Below are 19,782 nucleotides of genomic sequence, written 5' to 3'. Positions count from 1 at the left end.
GTCATAGAAAAACATGCTTAATCTTTATAATGTTGTGCTCAAAGAATGCCTTTAATAATACAATGAGGAGGTGCTGGTGTTGGATTGTGGTGTACAACGTTAAAAATCACACAACACCAGGTTATGTCCAACAGGTTTATTTAGAAGTACGAGCTTTCGGAGCGCTGCTCCTTCATCAGGTAACTAGTGGGGCAGGATCATAAGACATAAAATTTATAGCACAAGATCATGGTGTTGTGATTTTTAACTTTTAATAATATGTGCAATCCCAGAGGAATGCTGCTCAAGTTCTAGAGAAAACAGCAATCACAGAATTGTTGAAACACTGAAGAGACTTGAATTATTTTAGCCCTGTAAATAAATGACTGCAATGTTTTGAAAGCACAAGTGATGGTAAATAGTTTACAAAAATCTAAATTTAGAAGATTAGTTCAACCAAGCTGTGTTAGTTGTGCAGGTAAATTTTAGGTTGATTCAAATAGGGAACACATCAAAAGGGTTTCTGGTTTGCAAATGAAGTACAATGGATTGAGAAAGGTTCTACATCTATTTCTATCTGAATTGTATTCACACTAAAAGCTAATGCGAAGGCAGAGCTTGCATTTATACAATGTACTGGGACAATCTAAAATGCTTCAGAGATGAGCTACTTTCTGACTGAGACATGGGCAATTACAGCAAGTTATGTTTTTGAAACAGTATTCATAAATATCAATGATATATGAGTGCTGTTTAGTTAATTATTTACCCCAAGTAACCAATTGAATGTTTTATCACTTTGGATACAGGAAGACAGAATCTTAAATCTGAGAGACACCTACCTTTTAATTGATTCAATATTTCTTGTAGATGCTGCAAGATCAGAAAGCCTTAGTAATTCAAAAGCACGTCCGCGCTTGGTTGGTAAGACGCAGATATCAAAGTATACGGCGTTTTGTTTTGAACATCCAGCTCTCATTTCGTGTTAAACAACTCCACAAGAAACTGGATGAGCAGGTGGGTCATTTATCTGGCAATCACCTGTCTGAAAATTGCTGCACGTTTTTAGAATATATTTAAAATTTAAATGCATAAAATCTCAGATGTTAATTACATGTTTAGCCTACTATCACTTTGGCAAATTCTCACAACACTTTTGAAAATTCTTCTAAATAAATGAAGAAAGAATATAAATTACAATCCAGTGCTTGTCTTTCATGTTTAGTTATGTTCAGAAAACTTAGCTCAACTAAGCAAATTTTAACAACCGATGTACATAAGCTTAAGTCCACTGGCATCCTCAAACATTTGCAGTGTGCACGGAGTTACAAGTATTGAAATTTATTTTGGCAATGCTTGCAGAAATGGCATGTTGTAGGCAACTCATTAGCAATTAATCATGATCTTCTGTAACCTTATAGCGAAAGGCAAACTTTATTCTTCTTCTGCGATGATCTGCAAAATATAATGACATGCTAAAATAAAAGACTTACTAAGGGGTATAACTCAGTAATGTGGAAGACTGATGAGTTTCTAGCAAACAGTAACAAGATGGCAGAGTGGATGTGTAACTGATAAATGATATTCAAGGTTGAGGTGGTGCACTTTGGTAAACTAAGTGTCTAAAAACTAAGTGTCTAAAAACTAAGTGTCTAAATGCGGTAGAAGTGGAAATTGATTTGAATGATAGATTCACAAATCTTTAAGAAATGCAAAGAGGTACTGATGTCAACTAATTTTACCTTCTGGTTAGCAAGTCCATAAAATAGGCACAGTGTTGCGGACAGACCTTTTCACTGATTAGCAAGTCAACTTTAGCTGTATTATTTTGGAAACAATTTAAATATAATGGGTGGAATCTTGGAATGACCCAGAGCTGAGGTTGGTGTGGGCGAGATCATTTAGTGAAGCGGGAGATGGTGGGTCGATATGCTGCTCCTTTTTTCCCCTCCTCCACCCCTGCCCATTGTGGAATGGCCTATGGATGGGCATCTTGCCTTGCTAGGCAAAAGTGAGGACTACAGATGCTGGAAACCAGAGTTTAGATCAGAGTAGTGCTGGAAAAGCGCAGCGGGTCAGGCAGCATCAGAGGAGCAGGAAAATCGATGTTTTGGGCAAATGCCCTTCATTAGGAATGAAGGCCGAAACGTCGATTTTCCTGCTCCTCGGATGCTGCCTGACCTGCTGTGCTTTTCCAGCACCACTCTGATCTTGCCTTGCTGCCAATTGAGTGCCTTACAACCGAGTGTTGTACCCACAGTAACCACTGTCATTGCAGTGGAGCGCTCATTGGTAGAGCTGCTGGTCTCTGCTGACTGGCAGCTGTCAGTGGGTTGGACTTTAACCTTTTGTGTCTTTGACCCTGAGGAAAGGCAAAGGTCTAATTGGCCCATTGCCTCCCTGACTCTTGACTATCAGCCAAAACCCCCTTCAGCTCCACAAGATATTTCTCAAACTATTTTGATTTCATTCTTGTCCAAAATGGTGCACTGAATATATTGGATGATTTTTAAACTTTCAAAAAATATGTAGAACAGAGAGAGACAGATGTCCAGTTTTAATTGTATCTAATCTGGGTTTGTCTTCCTTTATCAGAGCAAAGAGAACAAGGGGTTGTTGGAACGTTTGACACATCTGTCTACAATTCACTCAGCTGATCTCAACAAATATCAAAAACTTGAGGAGGAGCTGCAGAAAGCAGTGACACAAAAGCAGTTCATTGAGGAACAAGTAAAGAAATCCAAGGGCCAGACTGAGCAGGTATTTCTGTTTATAGGACCTCCAAGTCAATCTACACTCATATCATTTTGGAGGGGAAGCAGGAATTGGACCTTTCAGATGTTCTACAAAAATGTTTGCAAGCCTACTTTACTCATTTCTCCAATTTGCAATTCATGCAGACGCTGTCAGAGTTTAGAAAGCAAACATTATCACTACAAGCACAAAACCAGAAACTGGAGAAGCAACATCAGGAACAGACCCAAGCATTGAAAGGTGTGTCTGCTACTTTTAGAAAATGTATTTTTGAGGTATTATCATTTACGCTTTTACTATTACAATTTGTTAATTGTTGTTTAAGAATATTAAGAAGACATAAATGGAGTAAACTGGCAAAACGGTCAGAAGTAAAATGACAATATCCTTTATTTATTCAGTGAGCTATTTATGATCTGGAATACATTGCCTGAAATGGGGATGGAAACAGATTTAATAACCTGCAACAGAGCATTCAATAAATAGTCAATGGGAGACATTTGCAGAGCCATGGACAACCCACAGAAGAGTGGGATTGATCGTTTTTACTGTCACACACGATGGCTTGAATGGCCATTGTCATTATTGTATTATCAACAATGACTACTTATGCAATCCACCTAATTGTGGGTTGTTACTGCTACCTTTTGCATAACTCCTGAGGGCTTCCTTTATCTGATTAACCCAAAATCCTCAAAGGTAGCATAGAAAGAATCTTCAATATATATTCAGCCCCACATTTTCACCAGTTATTCCAACAGAGTCATAGAGAAGTACAACTTTGAAACAGACCAGATATCCTAATCAAGTCCCATTTGCCAGCACCCGGCCCATATCCCTTCTTATTCATATCCTCATCCAGATGCCTTTTAAATATTGCAATTGTACCAGCCTCCACCACTTCCTCTGGCAGCTGATTCCACACACACACCACCCTCTGCGTGAAACAGTGGCCCCTTAGGTCTCTTTTATATCTTTCCCCTCTCACCTGAAACCTATGCCCTCTAGTCCTGGATCCCTCCACCCCAGGGAAAAGACATTGTCTATTTATCCTATCCATGCCCCTGATGATTTTCTAAACCTGTATAAGGTCACCTGACACTCCAAGAAAAACAGCCCCAGCCTGTTCAACCTCTCCCTATAGCTCAAATCCTTCAACCCTGCCAATATCTTTGTAAATTTTTTCTGAACTCTTTCAAGTTTCACAACATCCTTCCGATAGGAAGGAGACCAGAATTGTACACAATATTCCAAAAGTGGTCTAACCAATGTCCTGTACAGCAGCAACATGACCTCCCAACTCCTCGACTTAATGCTCTGACCAATAAAGGAAATCATACCAAACATTGTCTTCACTATCCTATCTTCCTGCAACTCTACTTTCAAGGAGCTATGAACCTGCTCTTAAAGGTCTCTTTGTTCAGCAATACTCCCTGGGACCTTACCATTAAATGTATATTTCCTGCCCTGATTGGCTTTTCCAAAATTCAGCACCTCGCATTTATCTCAGAATTATACAGCATAGAAACAAACCCTTCCTGCCTGTGCATGGCCCATATCCTTCCAATCATTTCTTATTCATCTACTTACTTAAATGCTTTTGAAACATTGTAACTGTAACCACATCCACCACTTTCTCTGGGAGCTCATTCCTTCTGAGAATCATTCTCTGTGTAAAAATATTGACCCTCATGTCTTCTTTAAATCTTTCTCTTCTCACCTTAAAAACATGCCCCCCTAGTGTTAAAATCCCTTAGCTTAGGGAAAAGATACCTGCCATTCACCTTATCCAAACCCCTCATGATTTTATAAACCTCGATAAGGTCACCCCTCAATCTCCCACACTCCAGTGGAAAAAGGTCCAAGCCTATCCAGCCTCTCCTTTTTAACTCTCATTTTCCTTTCCAGATAACTTCTGGATAAAACTCTTCTGAACCGTCTCCAGCTTAATAATAACCTTCCTTTAACAGAGTGACCAGAACTGGACACAGTACTCCAAAGTATTTGGTTATCTTGTTTTATATGAATCCTTATAATTTCCAATTTCATTTGTAAATATCTTATTTAAAGAAGACAATTAATTGGCATCAACTACTTAGTTCTGCTTTGTGCATTTATGATGCATTTGATAGGGGAAAGAATTACTTCTCACCTCTTGTCTTATTGAGCTGCGCTGATTTACATTTTTAAACATTCAAACAATGTCATAGTAATGCAATAATGGTAATGCTGCACCTCTGGAAGTATTTCCATATCAGTGTACTATCTTTCAGGGATATTACCAGATGTGGAATACTCTCACTGACTAATGTGTTTGCGTGGATATTAGTGAAAGACTAAGGTTCTTAATGCTAAAACATAGAAGATGGAAGAATTCTGGAAGGACGTTGTGAAACTTGAAAGGGTTCAGAAAAGATTTACAAGGATGTTGCCAGGGTTGGATGGAGGATTTGAGCTATAGGGAGAGATTGAATAGGCTGGGGCTGTTTTCCCTGGAGCGTCGGAGGCAGAGGGGCGACCTTCTAGAGGTTTATAAAATCATGAGGGGCATGGATAGGGTAAATAGACAAGGGGTGAGGGAGTCGAGAAGTAGAGGGCACAGGTTTAGGATGGGAGGGGAAAGATATAAAAGAGACCTGAGGGGCAACTTTTTCACACAGAGGGTGGTGCATATGTGGAATGAATGCCAGAGGAAGTGGTGGAGGCTGGTACAATTGCATCTGGATGGGTGTATGAATAGGAAGGGTTTGGAGGGATATGGGCCAGGTGCTGGCAGGTGGGACTAGATTGGGTTGGGATATCTGGTCAGCATGGACGGGTTAGACCGAAGGGTTTGTTTCCGTGCATCTTTATGACTCTAAGACAATGTAAGGAAATTGGTTTAGGAAAGGATCATTTGGCATTTGTGAATCATTGCATTCATCTGTCACTCACAAACATCATCATATTTTTCAACCTTGCTGACCATGTTTCTGAAATTAGTAATCTATTTTGTGTTCCTGAACTTAATCATCTCTCACTTAATCGGAAGAACCACACTGAAAATTAAGATGTTATGAAACAACAACTTGAATTTTTCCCAAATGTAAATTTGCAAGAAACTGTGCAGATGTGTTATCAAGCAAAGACTTGTCATCATACGTGCCACATATTAGGAGAGGTGACCATAAGTTTGTTCAAAGTAATTGGTTTTAAGGAGCACCATAAAGGAGGGAAAAGACGCAGAACATTTAGGGAGAGTATTCTGGAGCTTAGTAGAAGGAGTAGCCATTAGAGTGGAGCAAATACAATCAGATGTGCAAAAGAGGTCAGAACTGGAGAAGTGCAAATATCTCCAAGATTTGGAATGTTAGAGAGATGAGGAGGGAGGCCATACAGGAATTAAACAATAGTTGTGAGAGTTTTATGCTGGCAGTGCCATCAGACAGGGAACCAGTATAGATTGTAAAGCACAAAAAATAGTGAGGTACTGGCAGCAGAATTTTGGATGAAGTAGTGTTTATGAATGGTGAAAGATGGGAAGCTGGTCAGGAGAGGGTTGGAATAGCAAAGTCTTGGGGTAACCAAAGGCCAGGATGGAGAAGTCAGAGAGGAGAGTTGTTGTCGAGGTGGGAATAGGTTGATGGAATAAAATTACTTAGTGCATTGCTGGTGTGTTGAGTAAGTGTTTGTTTTGCTTTTATTATACTACTAGCAAGAATCAATCCCTCGAAATCTTTCTTTGTTATTTGACTATTTTCTTTGTTATTTCATTGCACAGTACCTGTTCGTGATTTTATGCAGAGCCAGGCTGGTTCAGTGTCTTAAACAAGGGGTGACTTGCATGTCATGTGTGCTACCTTTGCAGTTGATAGGCAGATTAGAGAGAATTTAATAAAAGGAAAATACTGCTGTGGCTAGAAATCTGAAATAAAAAGTTCTGGAGAAACTCAGCAGATCTGGCAGTATCGGTGGAAAGACCAGCGGAGTCATATTGGATTCAAAAATGGTGTTATGATTAGATTAGATTAGATTACTTACAGTGTGGAAACAGGCCCTTTGGCCCAACAAGTCCACACCGACCCGCCGAAGCGCAACCCACCCAGACACATTCCCCTACACCTAACACTATGGGCAATTCAGCATGGCTAATTCACCTAACCTGCACATTTTTGGACTGTGGGAGGAAACTGGAGCACCCGGAGGAAACCCACGCAGACACGGGGAGAATGTGTAAACTCCACACAGTCGGTCGCCTGAGGCAGGAATTGAACACGAGTCTCTAGCACTGCGAGGCAGCAGTGCTAACCACTGTGCCACCGTGCCGTTATCTATTAATAAGTTCTCTGGCCATTTCTTGCTCCTTTTATTTTAATCTTTCCATCTGCACAAACTCGCTGCTTACATTTTACCATAATGGAAGGAGTGGAGCTCTGATACGACAAACCCCTCGAGTATGAAACCAAACCCCTTAATGGCACTTGAACCCACAATGTTCACATTCAAGGGACAGAACTCGGCCAGATCAACACAATATTTTTGGTGTAGGTATTAAATAACAAAGGAAACGGAGGTGATTCTTTCACTAGTCTGTGCTGAGCCTCAAAGCTGCTGAAACTGAATTATAAAACCAGAAGATTCGAACTGTAAGAAGACAGCAATGTTTGCAGAAGTCTAGAGTCTTGTTGGATATGTCCTGTAACATAACTGCTTACTTAATTTTGTTTGTTCACAGAAAAAATGAATGAAATAACATGCCAGCATCTCGGTGATTTAGAAAGGGAAGAACAGCGGAGGAGGTGAGAAACCACATGTATCTTATCTTGTTTCGGAGGTTTACTCTTCTTTTCCAAAAAAAATGTCTGCATTAAATAGATTAAGCGTGGAAAAGATAAGCTGAACAAGGGCTCCATAACTTTGGTTTAAGCATGTAAAATTATAGTGCACTTTTCCATTTTTGATATTTACCAATTTCAACAAACTATTGGCAGTTCTCACACTCCTGAACTGAATATGACTAAGTGGAATTTAACCACAGCGGCCTCTTCTGGAACACTGTGTCCAGTTCTGGTCGCACAGTTATAGGAAGAATATTATCAAGCTGGAGGGGGTTCAGAAGAGATTTATCAGGATGGTGCCAGGTATGGAAGGTTTGAGTTATAAAGAAAGGCTGGGACTTTTTTCACTGGAGTGTAGGTTGAGAGGTGACCTGATAGAAGTTTATAAAATAATGAGAGGTATAGATAGAGTTGACGGTAGTTGTCTTTTCCCTAAGATGGGGAATTTCAAAACTAGGGGCCTGTATTTAAGGTGAGAGGAGAGAGATTTTAAAAAGACATAGAGGCAATGTTTTTACACAGAGGGTAATTCGAGTATGGAATGAATTTCCTGAGGAAGTGGTGGATGTGGGCATAATTACAACATTTAAAAGACATTTGGATAGATACGTGTATGGGAAAGGTTTGGAGGGATATGGGCCAGGAGCAGGCAGGTGGACGAGTTTAGTTTGGGATTATGTTCGGCATGGACTAGTTGAACCAAAGGACCTGTTTCTGTGCTATATGACTCTATGACTGTGTGTAGGAGATGGAAAGATTATGTTGAAATTACTGGATTAGTCATGTAGCAGTCTGGATTAATGCTGCAGACACATGCGTTCCAATTCCTCAACCCATCCAGGAGAATTTAACTTCAACTAATTAACAATGATCTTGAAAATAAAGCCTGTCTCGTTCACCAATGCCCTTCAAGTGAGAGAATCTACCATCCTTAGCTGGTCTGGCCTACATGTGCCTCCAGACCAAAAACAATGAGCTTGAGGTTTATCTGGTCTCTGAAATGGCCTGGCAAACCACACAATCGTAGATAATTCACCAGCACCTGTCCTGGGCAACTAAGGACAGCCAATAAATGACACCATGGCAGGTGAAGATCATTTCCCAAGTCTGAATTTTAAAAAGACATACAGGCATATATATTTGTACATATTTTAACAAATTGCTGCATTGTTTGTGAAAGAAGCTGCCAGCCAATTTTATTCCTGATTCTCATAACGTTTGAGTGCTGAGCAGACCTCCTTAGAAAACCTGAGCTGTGAATGTCCTAAAGGACTATTAAGAATTTTATAATGTCTTGGATCTGGTTAGATGTCAGGAACAACCAACTTCTACAAATCACCTGGGCTCCCAAATTAAATTTTCGTCACGGTGAATGTTTAAGCTATAGCAGGTGTTACAATTCCTGGTAAGTAAATGACTGAATATGCTTTCATGGGCAGCATGGTGGCACTGTGGTTAGCACTGCTGCCTCACAGCGCCAGGGACCCGGGTTCAAGTCCCACCACGGGGTCTGTTGATGGAGTTTGTACATTCTCCCCGTGTCTGCGTGGGTTTCCTCTGGGTGGTCTGGTTTCCTCCCACAATCCAAAGATATGCAGGTTAGGTGAATTGGCCATGCTAAATTGCCCATAGTGTTAGGTGCGTTAGTCAGGGGTGAATGTAGGGGAATGGGTCTGGGTGGGTTACTCTTCGGAGAGTCAGTGTGGACTTGTTAGGCTGAAGGGCCTGTTTCCATACTGTAGGGAATCTAAACTGTGAATTTTCTTTATCCTCCATTTTATCTTCACATTTGAGAAGCCAAGCAGCCATTTAGAAGACAGTGCTCTTGAAAAGCTTTACGGTGCCTATAAAACCACAAAGACAGCAACCTTCATTTGTATAGCGGCTTGGAAACAAACAGTTCCAGGATGAAGTTTCATTTTTGTGCTTGATCACAATATTCCAGGCAGATGCTGCCATACTGTAGGGAGTGCTGGATGTACTGTCTTTTTAGGTTAGATTTTAGCTGGATGCAAAAGAATTTATGGTACAATTTTGAGGAAGGGCAGGAGCATTACCCCGATCATAGAATCACTACATTGAGGAAAGAGGCCATTAAGCCCATCAAGTCCACACAGACAGTGGCCTGAGGCTGGAATCGAGTCCAGGTCCCTTATGCTCTGAGGCAGCAGTTCTAACCACTGAGTCACCATGCCACCCCTTTGTAAGGGAAAAGGTTAACTTCCACTGTAACCTCAAGCCAGGTGGGAATTGAACCCACACTGTTGGCATCACTCTAAGTTGCAAACCTGCCATCCAGCCAACTAAGCTATCCCCCTGATGTCCTGGCCAACAATGTATCCCTCAATCAACATCATGAAAAGCAGATATTGTCTGCTTAGCATCACATTGTAGTTTGTGGGATTTGCTGCATGCAAATTGGTGGCCACTTTTTCTTCATTAGTAAACATTTCAGTTGTAAGTCATTGGTGATGGAGCACTCTGAAATGTCTGGTGGACGTGCAAAATGCTCCGTAAATGCAAGTCTACCTTCCTTCACCGTCAATACGGTTTTGATACCAATCAACGATTTTCTTGCTCTCGTCCTTTCCAGAACATTGGAAAATAATTTTCAGACTCAGAAAGAGAATTATGAAAAGCAAATCAAAGCACTGATTGATGAAATAAAACATCTACAAGAGGAAAGAATCCAGTTACAGGAGCAGATTCAAGAGGAGTACCTGATAAATGACGGTCTGCGTAAGGATTTGGCCCAACTGGCTGATGAAGCACTAGTAAGCACGAGAAAACTCTTGGTTTATAATAGTTTTAATTAGTTTTAATTAAATATCAGTTATATAACGGGATAGATTTGGGATAGAATGATCGACAGGGACTTGGGACCGGGCACACACACTCGTACCAATCAGTGGGATGATGGTGTCCTTCAATGCTGTATTCAGGGAGTGGTAGAGCTGGTCAGCTGAATCTGTGCCTGTGCCTGGTCTTCGTGTTCTGCTTTTCAGTATATTATGATGCAGAGGTTAAACCCCTTGTTAATTAAAACCAAACACCCAGAAATGCTCACCTCGCCTCATAATCTGTTAAAATGTGAGTGACAAACAATTCCTAATTTCCACTGTTTATAGAAATATAACAATTTAGTTTCCTTAGAGTGAACACTAAATGAAAATATTAACAAACTGAACACTCTTTCCCTATTAACATGCTGTTCCAATAACACACTCATTAAATATTACATTAACTTAATCTCAAGTCCACACAGTCTCTGCCTTCTCCACTCTCTTCGATCTTCCATCTGCTGATAAACCTGGGTTGTCATCTTTCTTTTTACTGCTTGTACAGGAAAAGGTATCTTTTGTTAGAGAGAGTGCCTTCTTATTTCTTTGAGAACAAGATGCTAGATGGGCAGTTAGCTCTCCAGCTCTACGGCAATTAGCTCTCCAGCTCTACGGCAGTTAGCTCTCCAGCTCTACAGCAGTTAGCTCTCCAGCTCTACGGCAATTGCTCTGGCCAATTTTTAAAATGCCTACGTTTTTATACCCTCAACGTTGTTCCCTCTCATTGGTCTGATGTTAGCAAATTCAAACTCAATTGGGTTTCAGTATCCTTAGGCATAATTTAAGTTAGTTGGTTAAATTTGAATTGTTGTCAAAACAGCAACCAAAACTCAAGTATCCATTTAACAGCCAATTGTTACATGTACCTATTTTGGAACAGCCCACCTCTTAGCTGTTCTGTTCTAGCAGCTGTGGCTGCACTTTAAATTTACTTTAATAATTCAGAAAACACTTACACCTTAAAGTGAACATGTAACTCTTTTGATTTTGTAACAAGTAGCACAAACAAGGCAGCTAAGGTGCTGGCCCTCTGGTTGTTAAATGTTCACTGCCAATACAATACTGGAATGTTGTGAGGACCAGGAGCATTTGCAGTTTCTAGTGTCTTCAGCCATTCCTCGTTACCATGCAGAGCCAACCAAATTGGATGAAGACTGCTATCCGTGATGCTGAGGATCTCCAGAGGGGTAGCCACTTCCAATGCAGAGAGGAACCTGAGAGCTGACTGGAAAGTCCCAGCCAGTCTCCAATGTTTGTTTGGCTTTAGGTGCCCATAAGCTAGCATCCTACCAACTTAGGGGCTGGCTCTACCCACAACGCAGCCCCATTCTGTGGGAAAATGGTCTAGGGTGTAATGGAGCTGGGGAACAGGTATTGTAGGTGGCAATGCTATATTTAGCAGTGCCTCAAAATTAACTGGTGGTTTCTGCTGACCTGGTGAACCTCAGCCACAGTGATGATTTAGGGATCAATCTGCCGTGTGCCCATGTGAATGTGAAATGTCAGTGCATTGGATTCCTTGCTGATGGTCACCAATTTGTGTTTCATACACAGATATCCATTTGTTGAATCATACAGCTTTGAGATTCATGAAGCTTTTGTTGTAAATCTACAAACAGTTTCCACCTTCTGAACTATTTTCCTATCCTGAAACACCAATCCCTACTGGTGAAAAAACTTGTTTTTTTTTTAAAAAAGTGTTTTAATGTCACTTGTTAAAAATATTCTGAAGTCCACGTAGACTGAGAGGACAGAAGAGCTTCAACAAACTACTCCTTAATATTATGGCAAACAGAATTGACTTCACTTGCTTTCTTTGATTTATTTTCTGACTGGTCATTCAGGATTGTTTGTTTCCATAAGTCTTGATTTTCTCATTGGTTGTTTTTTCATACTGTCCTTGTGTTTGATTTGTAATTTCCCACCTGCCAAGAGATGTAAAGCATGTGATATTTTAGTACCCGCTGATTCCCAAGTAACTGCATGATGCCAGAAATGTTTACCCCAACTCAAAGACAATTGTGGAAAGAAAGTTTCTTCAGGAGCCACTAAAATAACTTCAGAGGTCGGTATCCCATTAGCAAGTCACCCGTTATTTACTTGACATTGATCCAGCTCCCTCAGACCCAGCTCTCAGAGTGAGCAGAACCTCTGACACTCCTGTTCTTATCTGTCAGCCAGGGCTCCCTGATTAAACCAGATTAACAGCCCCAATATTCTGAGGTCCTTTGTTATAGTTACTACAACGTTGAGGTACAATTTTAACAAAGAAATTCACTCGGGGATGCAGACATTGCTGCATTGGTGGGGCAATGCCCAGAATGCCAACAAGACAAAAATTACCACCAACAGCTTCCCCAGATTTGTGGTAAACCCTAGACTAAGTTATATGTTGACTATTCCGGCCCCCTCATAGGCTCAATATTCTTAGTCATTGCGGATGCCCACTCAAAGTGGCTGGATATGCATAGAGTTCATTCGTTAAACACTGGGCCAGCAATAAAAAGACTGCAAGCATCTTTTGCAGTACACAGACTCCCAGGAGTTGGCCACAAATGATGGGCCATTGTTTACCAGCAGGGAATTTAAGTATTTCCTAAAGTCAAATGGTATTCACCATTTTAGGACTGCTTAATACCATCCATTATCCAATAGTCTGACAGAAAGAGCAGTCCAAATTTTGAAGGCAGGCTTAAAGAAACAGCCTACAGCTTCACTAGATATCAAACTGTCCCAGTTCCAGTTTGATTATAAGACCAGTCCTCATGCAACTACAGAGCTAGCTCCAGCAGGTGCTAATGGGGAGAAGACCACGCACCAGGTTAAATCTGATCTTCCCAGATCTGGAGGTGGAGGGGGAAACAGCATCAGGCATGTCAATGCTGGACACAAGATTCTGCTAGCCGAGAGAGACTGTTTATTTCAGGGGATGAAGCTTGGTGTAGGAACCATGGGAATGGTGCTGCATGGGTAAGAGGCATGGTGGTTGTGAGGTCAGGGCCAGTGATGTATAAAGTTTGGGTAGGTGCAATGGTCCTGAACAAACGTGTGGACCGTGTGAAAGCTGCAAACTCACAAACGGCGCAGGAGAAAAATGTGCGCAGCTCCTCGACAACTGTTCTGACTGTTCCAGAACTGCTGGGGTTCTCCTCTTCCATCAGGCACTGAAAATGTCTCAGAATCTGACATGGACATGGTGGATGTCACCACCTTGATGCCTTTCTCGCCTGAAGATGAGAATGAAATTCTTCAGAGATGCTTCAGGGGTGCAAGAGGTGAGCTATTGTGCGTTACACAAGGTCTATCTCAGAGTCAGAGCTGGAGGAACCTGACTCAGTGCTAAAAATATTCCAGGAGGAGCTGCAAATAAAAGAACTGGCCTATGGCCTTCAACTCAGAGGGAGAGGAATGTAGTGATTGCAACAATGTCAAGCTAGGTAAACCTCATAGATTGAGTTCCCTGATTGGGGGTGTTAATCTGGTCCAATCAGGGAGCCCTGGCTGACAGAATAGGACAGGAGTGTCAAAGGTTCTGTTCACTCAGCTGGCTCTGAGGGAGCTGGATCAGCATCAAGGACTCTCCATATGTAAATAAAGGGCGACTTGGTGTTGGAATACCAGCCTCTGTGGAGTTATTTCAAAGTTATGTTGTAGTGGCTGAAGTTTCACAACATTCTGGAAAACAATCATATCGTTCGCTGGCTGGCAGCTAGATCTTCTGTGTCTGAAAGTCCTTTCATTAGAAATGCAGATTTAAATGATCATTTCTCGCTAATCAATAATCTACTTTCCAATGTCACCTTGCAATTAAGAATGAGACATTGTAGAAGTGAATGATTAAAGATGTCAGGAAGGGTGATGGGACTTCACACTGCAAGCCTCACACTAGCAGCACCAGGAGAACATACTGAAGGCAGACACTGCAATCCTAATAGATGAATCATTTCCCTCCTTCAGCTCTAACATCACGCCAATGATGGTGTCCCAGCAGCTCCTGCTGGGCTTTGATTCTGCTCAAATCAGTGTCTCCAAACGATCATACTTCTTTCCTTGCCCAATGAGGATCGATACACCATTCAAGTTTGGTGACCGTCTCCTTCCCGTCTGGACTTCTTCGGAAATAATTCAAAGGAAATCACCTTGTGCAGATCATCACTTCTGTAGTGAAGCCTTTGAAAGTGATTGCATGCAAGCCTTTAGAGATATGAGCTATATGTCAAGTGTCACGCTCAGTAGCCATCAATCTTGGAATGACAATGTCATTTCTTACAAAAGCAAGGTAGCCTGATAATTATAATTGGCCTGTTGAACTTCTTTTCGCTGTACATTTTTGATTGTACAAGTTTTTTTTCAATTTTGTTTGACATTACCATAATTTGCAACTTAAAACATTGTAGGTATTTTAAACTATGCAAATACTTTATTTAAATATTTCAAATCCACCAATGCTCCAAGATGTTATGACACCCCTCTGGAACAATGGAAATTGAATCCTGGCCTTCTGGCTTAGAGATAGGGACACTACCACTGCACCAAGAGAATCCAAATTGCCAGTTGTACACTTTGATTTATGATGATATCAGTAATCTTTGCCGAATTAGCAATCTGCATATGACAAGGATTTACTGTTTGAATTACTATAACCTGTGTATAATAGGTCACACAACTTTTCACAGGTAATTCCAAAACTTAAAGGAGACATTGCAACTCTTGAAATGAAGAACCAAGATTTGGATATGTGCCTGCAAAAGCAAAGAAAAGAAATGAGAGGTAAAACTGCCAGGGTCCTCGTGTATTTAAGCTCATACATGCTGGGGAGGAGATTGTAACTTGTAGGCACTGGTTTGATTGTATTTAAAACTACATTTATGAGCAAAATGAACAGACCTTCAGAAAATGAAAAACTTTTAAATTGTATTCCTTGTTGTTTCTCCCCCGTGACCTTTGGCTTTTGGCTCTTTATTCTCAGTTCATATTATTCTCTGGGTATTAGGGCAAGGTGACTCCGTAAATTCACATGAAATCAGTAAATGTAGTGTTGACAGAACTTTGAATTTTATGATTTTTCAGTTCTATAAGGCTCAGCTAATGAGGGGATTCATTTGGAGGAAATTTCATCTCAACTTAATGAAATGCCCTGTATTTTCTGTCATTCAACAATTTTGGAGATTAACTGCCTTTCTAGAAGAGAGAGCATTTTAATTTTGTTTTGGTGAAACTGTACTAATTGGGGTAAATTTGTCCTAATACCAGTTGAGGGAACCTCTCAAGTTTTGTAACTTGGCGTCAGCATCAAGTTTTCCCACTAACTGCAACAACAATATGATGTCAAGTAATGTTTAGGCTTCAACACTCCAACAATACACCTCAACTTCAAAACATTATAACTGTGTTTAGTTCTGGTTGTATTATTATAAAAGGAAAGACATAAAAGAACTGGGGATAGTACAGAGAAGATTTACAGGAATTGTACCTGGAAAGTGTAGGTATTCATTCTCGGAGAGAATTGATAGGCTGTGTCTCCTTTCTCTTGAAAGCTCAAGATGGATGAGTTCCCTAATGCAGTCATAGAGACTTAGAGACGTACAGCATGGAAACAGACCCTTCAGTCCAACTTGTCCATGCTGACCAGATATCCCAACTTGCAAGCACTTGGCCCATATCTCTCTAAACCATTCCTATTCACATACCCAACCAGATGCATTTTAAATATTGTAGTTGTACCAGCCTCCACCACTTCCTGTGGCAGCTCATTCCATACACGTACCACCCTCTGTGTGAAAACGTTGCCCCTTCGGTCCCTTTTAAATCTTTCCTCTCTTACTTTAAACCCAAGCCCTTTAGCTTTGGACTCCACCACCCTAAACCTATGCTTTCTAGTTCTGGACTCGCCTGATCCAAGTAAAAGACCTTGTCTATATAACCCTATCCATGCCTCTCATGATTTTATAAACCTGTATAAGGTCATCCCTCAGCCCTTCAACCCTCCAGGGAAAACAGCCCTGGCAGAGGACTTCAAGACAGGAAATTCAAAATAGAGTTCCTCAGCCAAGGATTAGTGAGAGTGTAACACTCGTCATAGGGAGAAGGTGAAGTGAATAGTATAGATACATTGAAGAGGGAGAAGGGAATAGATGGTCATGATGAAAGATTTTGATGAAAAACATGGGAGGAGGCTTGACTGGAGCATAAACGGGAACATAAACTGGTTGGACTGAATGGTCAGTTTTTATGTCGTACATCCTGTGTAATCCTATGTGGAAAATGAATCCTGTTGTTCTTCAGCTTTTCTGCACCATTTCAATGATTTTAGTTTTAAGTGTACTTCTCAAAATGCAAATGGTTTCTGTTTTAGAGTCAAAATAAAAGCCAATTTAACTTCAGAGCTTCACAACCATTGGAGACAGACAATGTGCATTGATAAATTCAAAACAAATCTTGCAGAAGCAATGGGGATAATTTTGGGTTGCTGACATCTAGATGTTTAGTTCAATATTTTTTAAAATACACATATGCATGATGTATCTTCCAAAACAGCGATGTCTGCCACCTCAAAGGCTAAGAGCGGAATATGCTTGGGACCATCACCAGCTACATGTTCCACTCCAAACCATACGTCATCTTGAGTTGGAACCACATTGCCATTCCTTCACTGTCACTGGGTCAAAATCCTGGAACTCCAACTCTAACGCACTGTATGTGTCTCTTACACACCAGGCAGCTCACCCCTTTTCGTAAGGGCATTTAGGTTTGGCAATAAATCCTAGCCTACTCATTAATGCCCACATCCCATGAAGGGTTTTTTAAAATTGTTCAATATGTAGATAAATGTCTGGTCTGAAATTATATTTGATGAAAATAACCAGCTTTTAAGTTTGCTTCAGAACCTTAGAAGCATTTTGCCTGGATGAGTGCAGCTCTAACAAGACCCAAGAAGCTTGATACCATCCAGAACAAAGCACCCTGTTTGTTTTGGTGGCACTTCCACTATCTCTATGACCGACTCTCAGTAGCAGCAGTGTGTACTATCTGCCGAAATTCTCAAAAAATCCTGAGCCAACACCTTCCAGACCCACAGCCACTTTCATCTAGAAGGTCGAGGGCAGCAGATACATGGGAACACTGCTTCCTATAGGTTCCCCTCCAAGCCACTCACCATCCTGACTTGGAAATATATTGCTATTCTGTCAGTGTCGCTGGGTCAAAATCCTGTAACTCCCTCCCTAACAACCTTTAGGGTGTACCTACTACTTGTGGCTTGCCCTCATCTTCTCAAGGGCAACTAGGGGTGGATGATGAATGCTGGTGCAATCAGCAAAGCGCCATGAAAGAATAAAAAAGGCCTTGTAAGGGTCGATGGGATATACATACTGTACCAACTCATTGTTTCAGTTGATTGGTCCATTTGAATCATTAGGAAGAATTTGCCAGTGTTTTACTGATGTTGTCCTCTTGCTACTTAAAATGCATACGGAAGACTTAAGGAGAGAGTTCTCATTTTGTAAAGTTAGCAGTATTAGATTGCCACTGATTCTGTGCCATATCTGATTGACCACTGGAAACAAAAATTGGGTGGGCACTGTAAAGGCCAGTTGACTGATAAGGCTACTTTCAAATTCCTGATGAAATTTGAGGGTGGAAATTGCTAACTCTGCGTAGAGGAGCTTATTAATTTAAAAGCAAGTAGAAGTGGTGCTTAAACAAACCACTCGCTTACGAATGTTTGTTACATTGCTCCTTAAAGTGCACTTTCAACCAACATTGAGCAACCTGGCATTGCTTAGTAACATAATTCTGTTAACATTTTCCCCAGCAGTCCAACAGCTGGTCACAGAGTATAGTGATACTGTAACTTTGTGCACATGACAATGAATCAATACTAAGTGTTAGATGTTTTTGATTCTAAGTTGATTCTGATCTATATTGAGTTGGGGTAATGGAGCATTCATGCTGCAGTATGCTATAATGCCAATCTTGTGTAGCTATGACAACTGCAAAGTAAATATGTCTTAGCAACCAGCCACTAGGATTTCCAGCTGTATGGAAGATTTGAACTGCAGCAGATGTCTGCACTAATGCTCTATGAACTCGGCTGTGGTAGTATCCCTGCCTCCAGGCTAGAAGGTCTGGGTTAAAGTCCCACCATTCTTGAAAGTATCATTTAACATTTCTGAACATATTGAATAAAAATATCTACTATTGATGGGAAGGAATTGGTAAGGAGTTCTCCTAACTTTCCCTCAGCTAAATACAAGTTGCTTAGCTCCTAGATTTTACCTTTCAGAATAGATGCTGTCAAACACAAGTATGAAATTGCAGGAAAATCGGAATTTTGTATGATTATTATCTTAATGCATAAAATGTAGGCAAATATGTCGTGACTATAATGCTTTAGCAGTTTTGGGAATGCATACACATTCTAACATCATGTAGCATGTGCTACTATAAGCAGTTGCGATCAATAACTAAAATTGTACAAACATCTTCCAACTGACAGAAAAAGTTGAAGAAATTACAAAACAGCTCCTTGGAGGTTTAGAGGGTGAGGAGCTACGAAAGAGGTAAGAATATTTTTGTTTAAATTTGGCATTATCACCAAGTAATTATTACATAAAGTACTGTGAAGGTTTGGGAATAGAATGAGTCAGTTATGGTTTGAACTAAACAATTTTCCTGAATAATATTGCACTTCTAATATATTGGAACAAAACTTGGCTTTTTCCCAAGTCTCTTCAGTGGCAGAACAGTACTTCAGTTGGAATTGCGGGATTTTGACTGTGAGAGTCTGCCATCTGTTACTGTTCTCCATAATATCCACTGCAAGCAAAACAAAATAGCTTACCGACAATTTATTAAACCATCCTATTACAAAGCATCCACATGTTTACAAAATAGAACTTGCTAATGTCTGTTTCAGATAGTAACATGTCTTTGAGTGTACATAAAATTAGCAAACCAGTCAAATTCTCTCTTACTGTGTTGCAGTGTGCTATACTGTAGTGCATGCTGGGAAACATTAGACTGGGACTGCCTTGGTGTTAAAGGCTTGGACGGAGAGGAATTTAAACATGTACAAAAAATGTTCTGATTCAGGATGTGGATGTACCTACTAGAGAAGATGCAAAACCTGATCTACTCTCGGGAAATAAGGCAGGACAGTTGACTGAGGTGTCAGTGGGGGAGCACTTTGGGGTCAGCGACCATATTTCTATTAATTTTAAAATAACGATTGGAAAAGGAGAGACTGGATCTAAAAGTTGAAGTGTTAAATGGGGGAAGGCTAATTTTGATCGTATTAGGAAAGAATTTTCAGAAGTTGATTGGGGGCAGATGTTAGCAGGTAAAGCTCTCGCTGGAAAATGGGAAACCTTCAAAAACTAGATAAGGAGGGT

The 19,782-nt window shown here is 40.6% G+C and overlaps 1 protein-coding gene across 1 annotated transcript in view; it reads left to right on the top strand.

Moving 5' to 3' along the window:
- myo5c (myosin VC) overlaps positions 1–19,782 on the top strand; it is an 85,924-nt gene that overhangs the window by 46,715 nt on the left and 19,427 nt on the right. Inside the window, exons 18-24 of the mRNA XM_043677061.1 lie at positions 850–996; positions 2,575–2,739; positions 2,880–2,973; positions 7,448–7,511; positions 10,144–10,324; positions 15,067–15,160; positions 18,888–18,951. Coding sequence (XP_043532996.1) covers positions 850–996; positions 2,575–2,739; positions 2,880–2,973; positions 7,448–7,511; positions 10,144–10,324; positions 15,067–15,160; positions 18,888–18,951 — 809 coding nt within the window. The remainder of the gene's footprint in view (positions 1–849; positions 997–2,574; positions 2,740–2,879; positions 2,974–7,447; positions 7,512–10,143; positions 10,325–15,066; positions 15,161–18,887; positions 18,952–19,782) is intronic.

The sequence above is a fragment of the Chiloscyllium plagiosum genome, chromosome 36 (assembly GCF_004010195.1).
Source record: "Chiloscyllium plagiosum isolate BGI_BamShark_2017 chromosome 36, ASM401019v2, whole genome shotgun sequence".
Taxonomy (NCBI): Eukaryota; Metazoa; Chordata; class Chondrichthyes; order Orectolobiformes; family Hemiscylliidae; genus Chiloscyllium; species Chiloscyllium plagiosum.
Note: the sequence above shows the minus strand (reverse complement) of the source record. Positions and strands in the feature narration are given on the sequence as shown.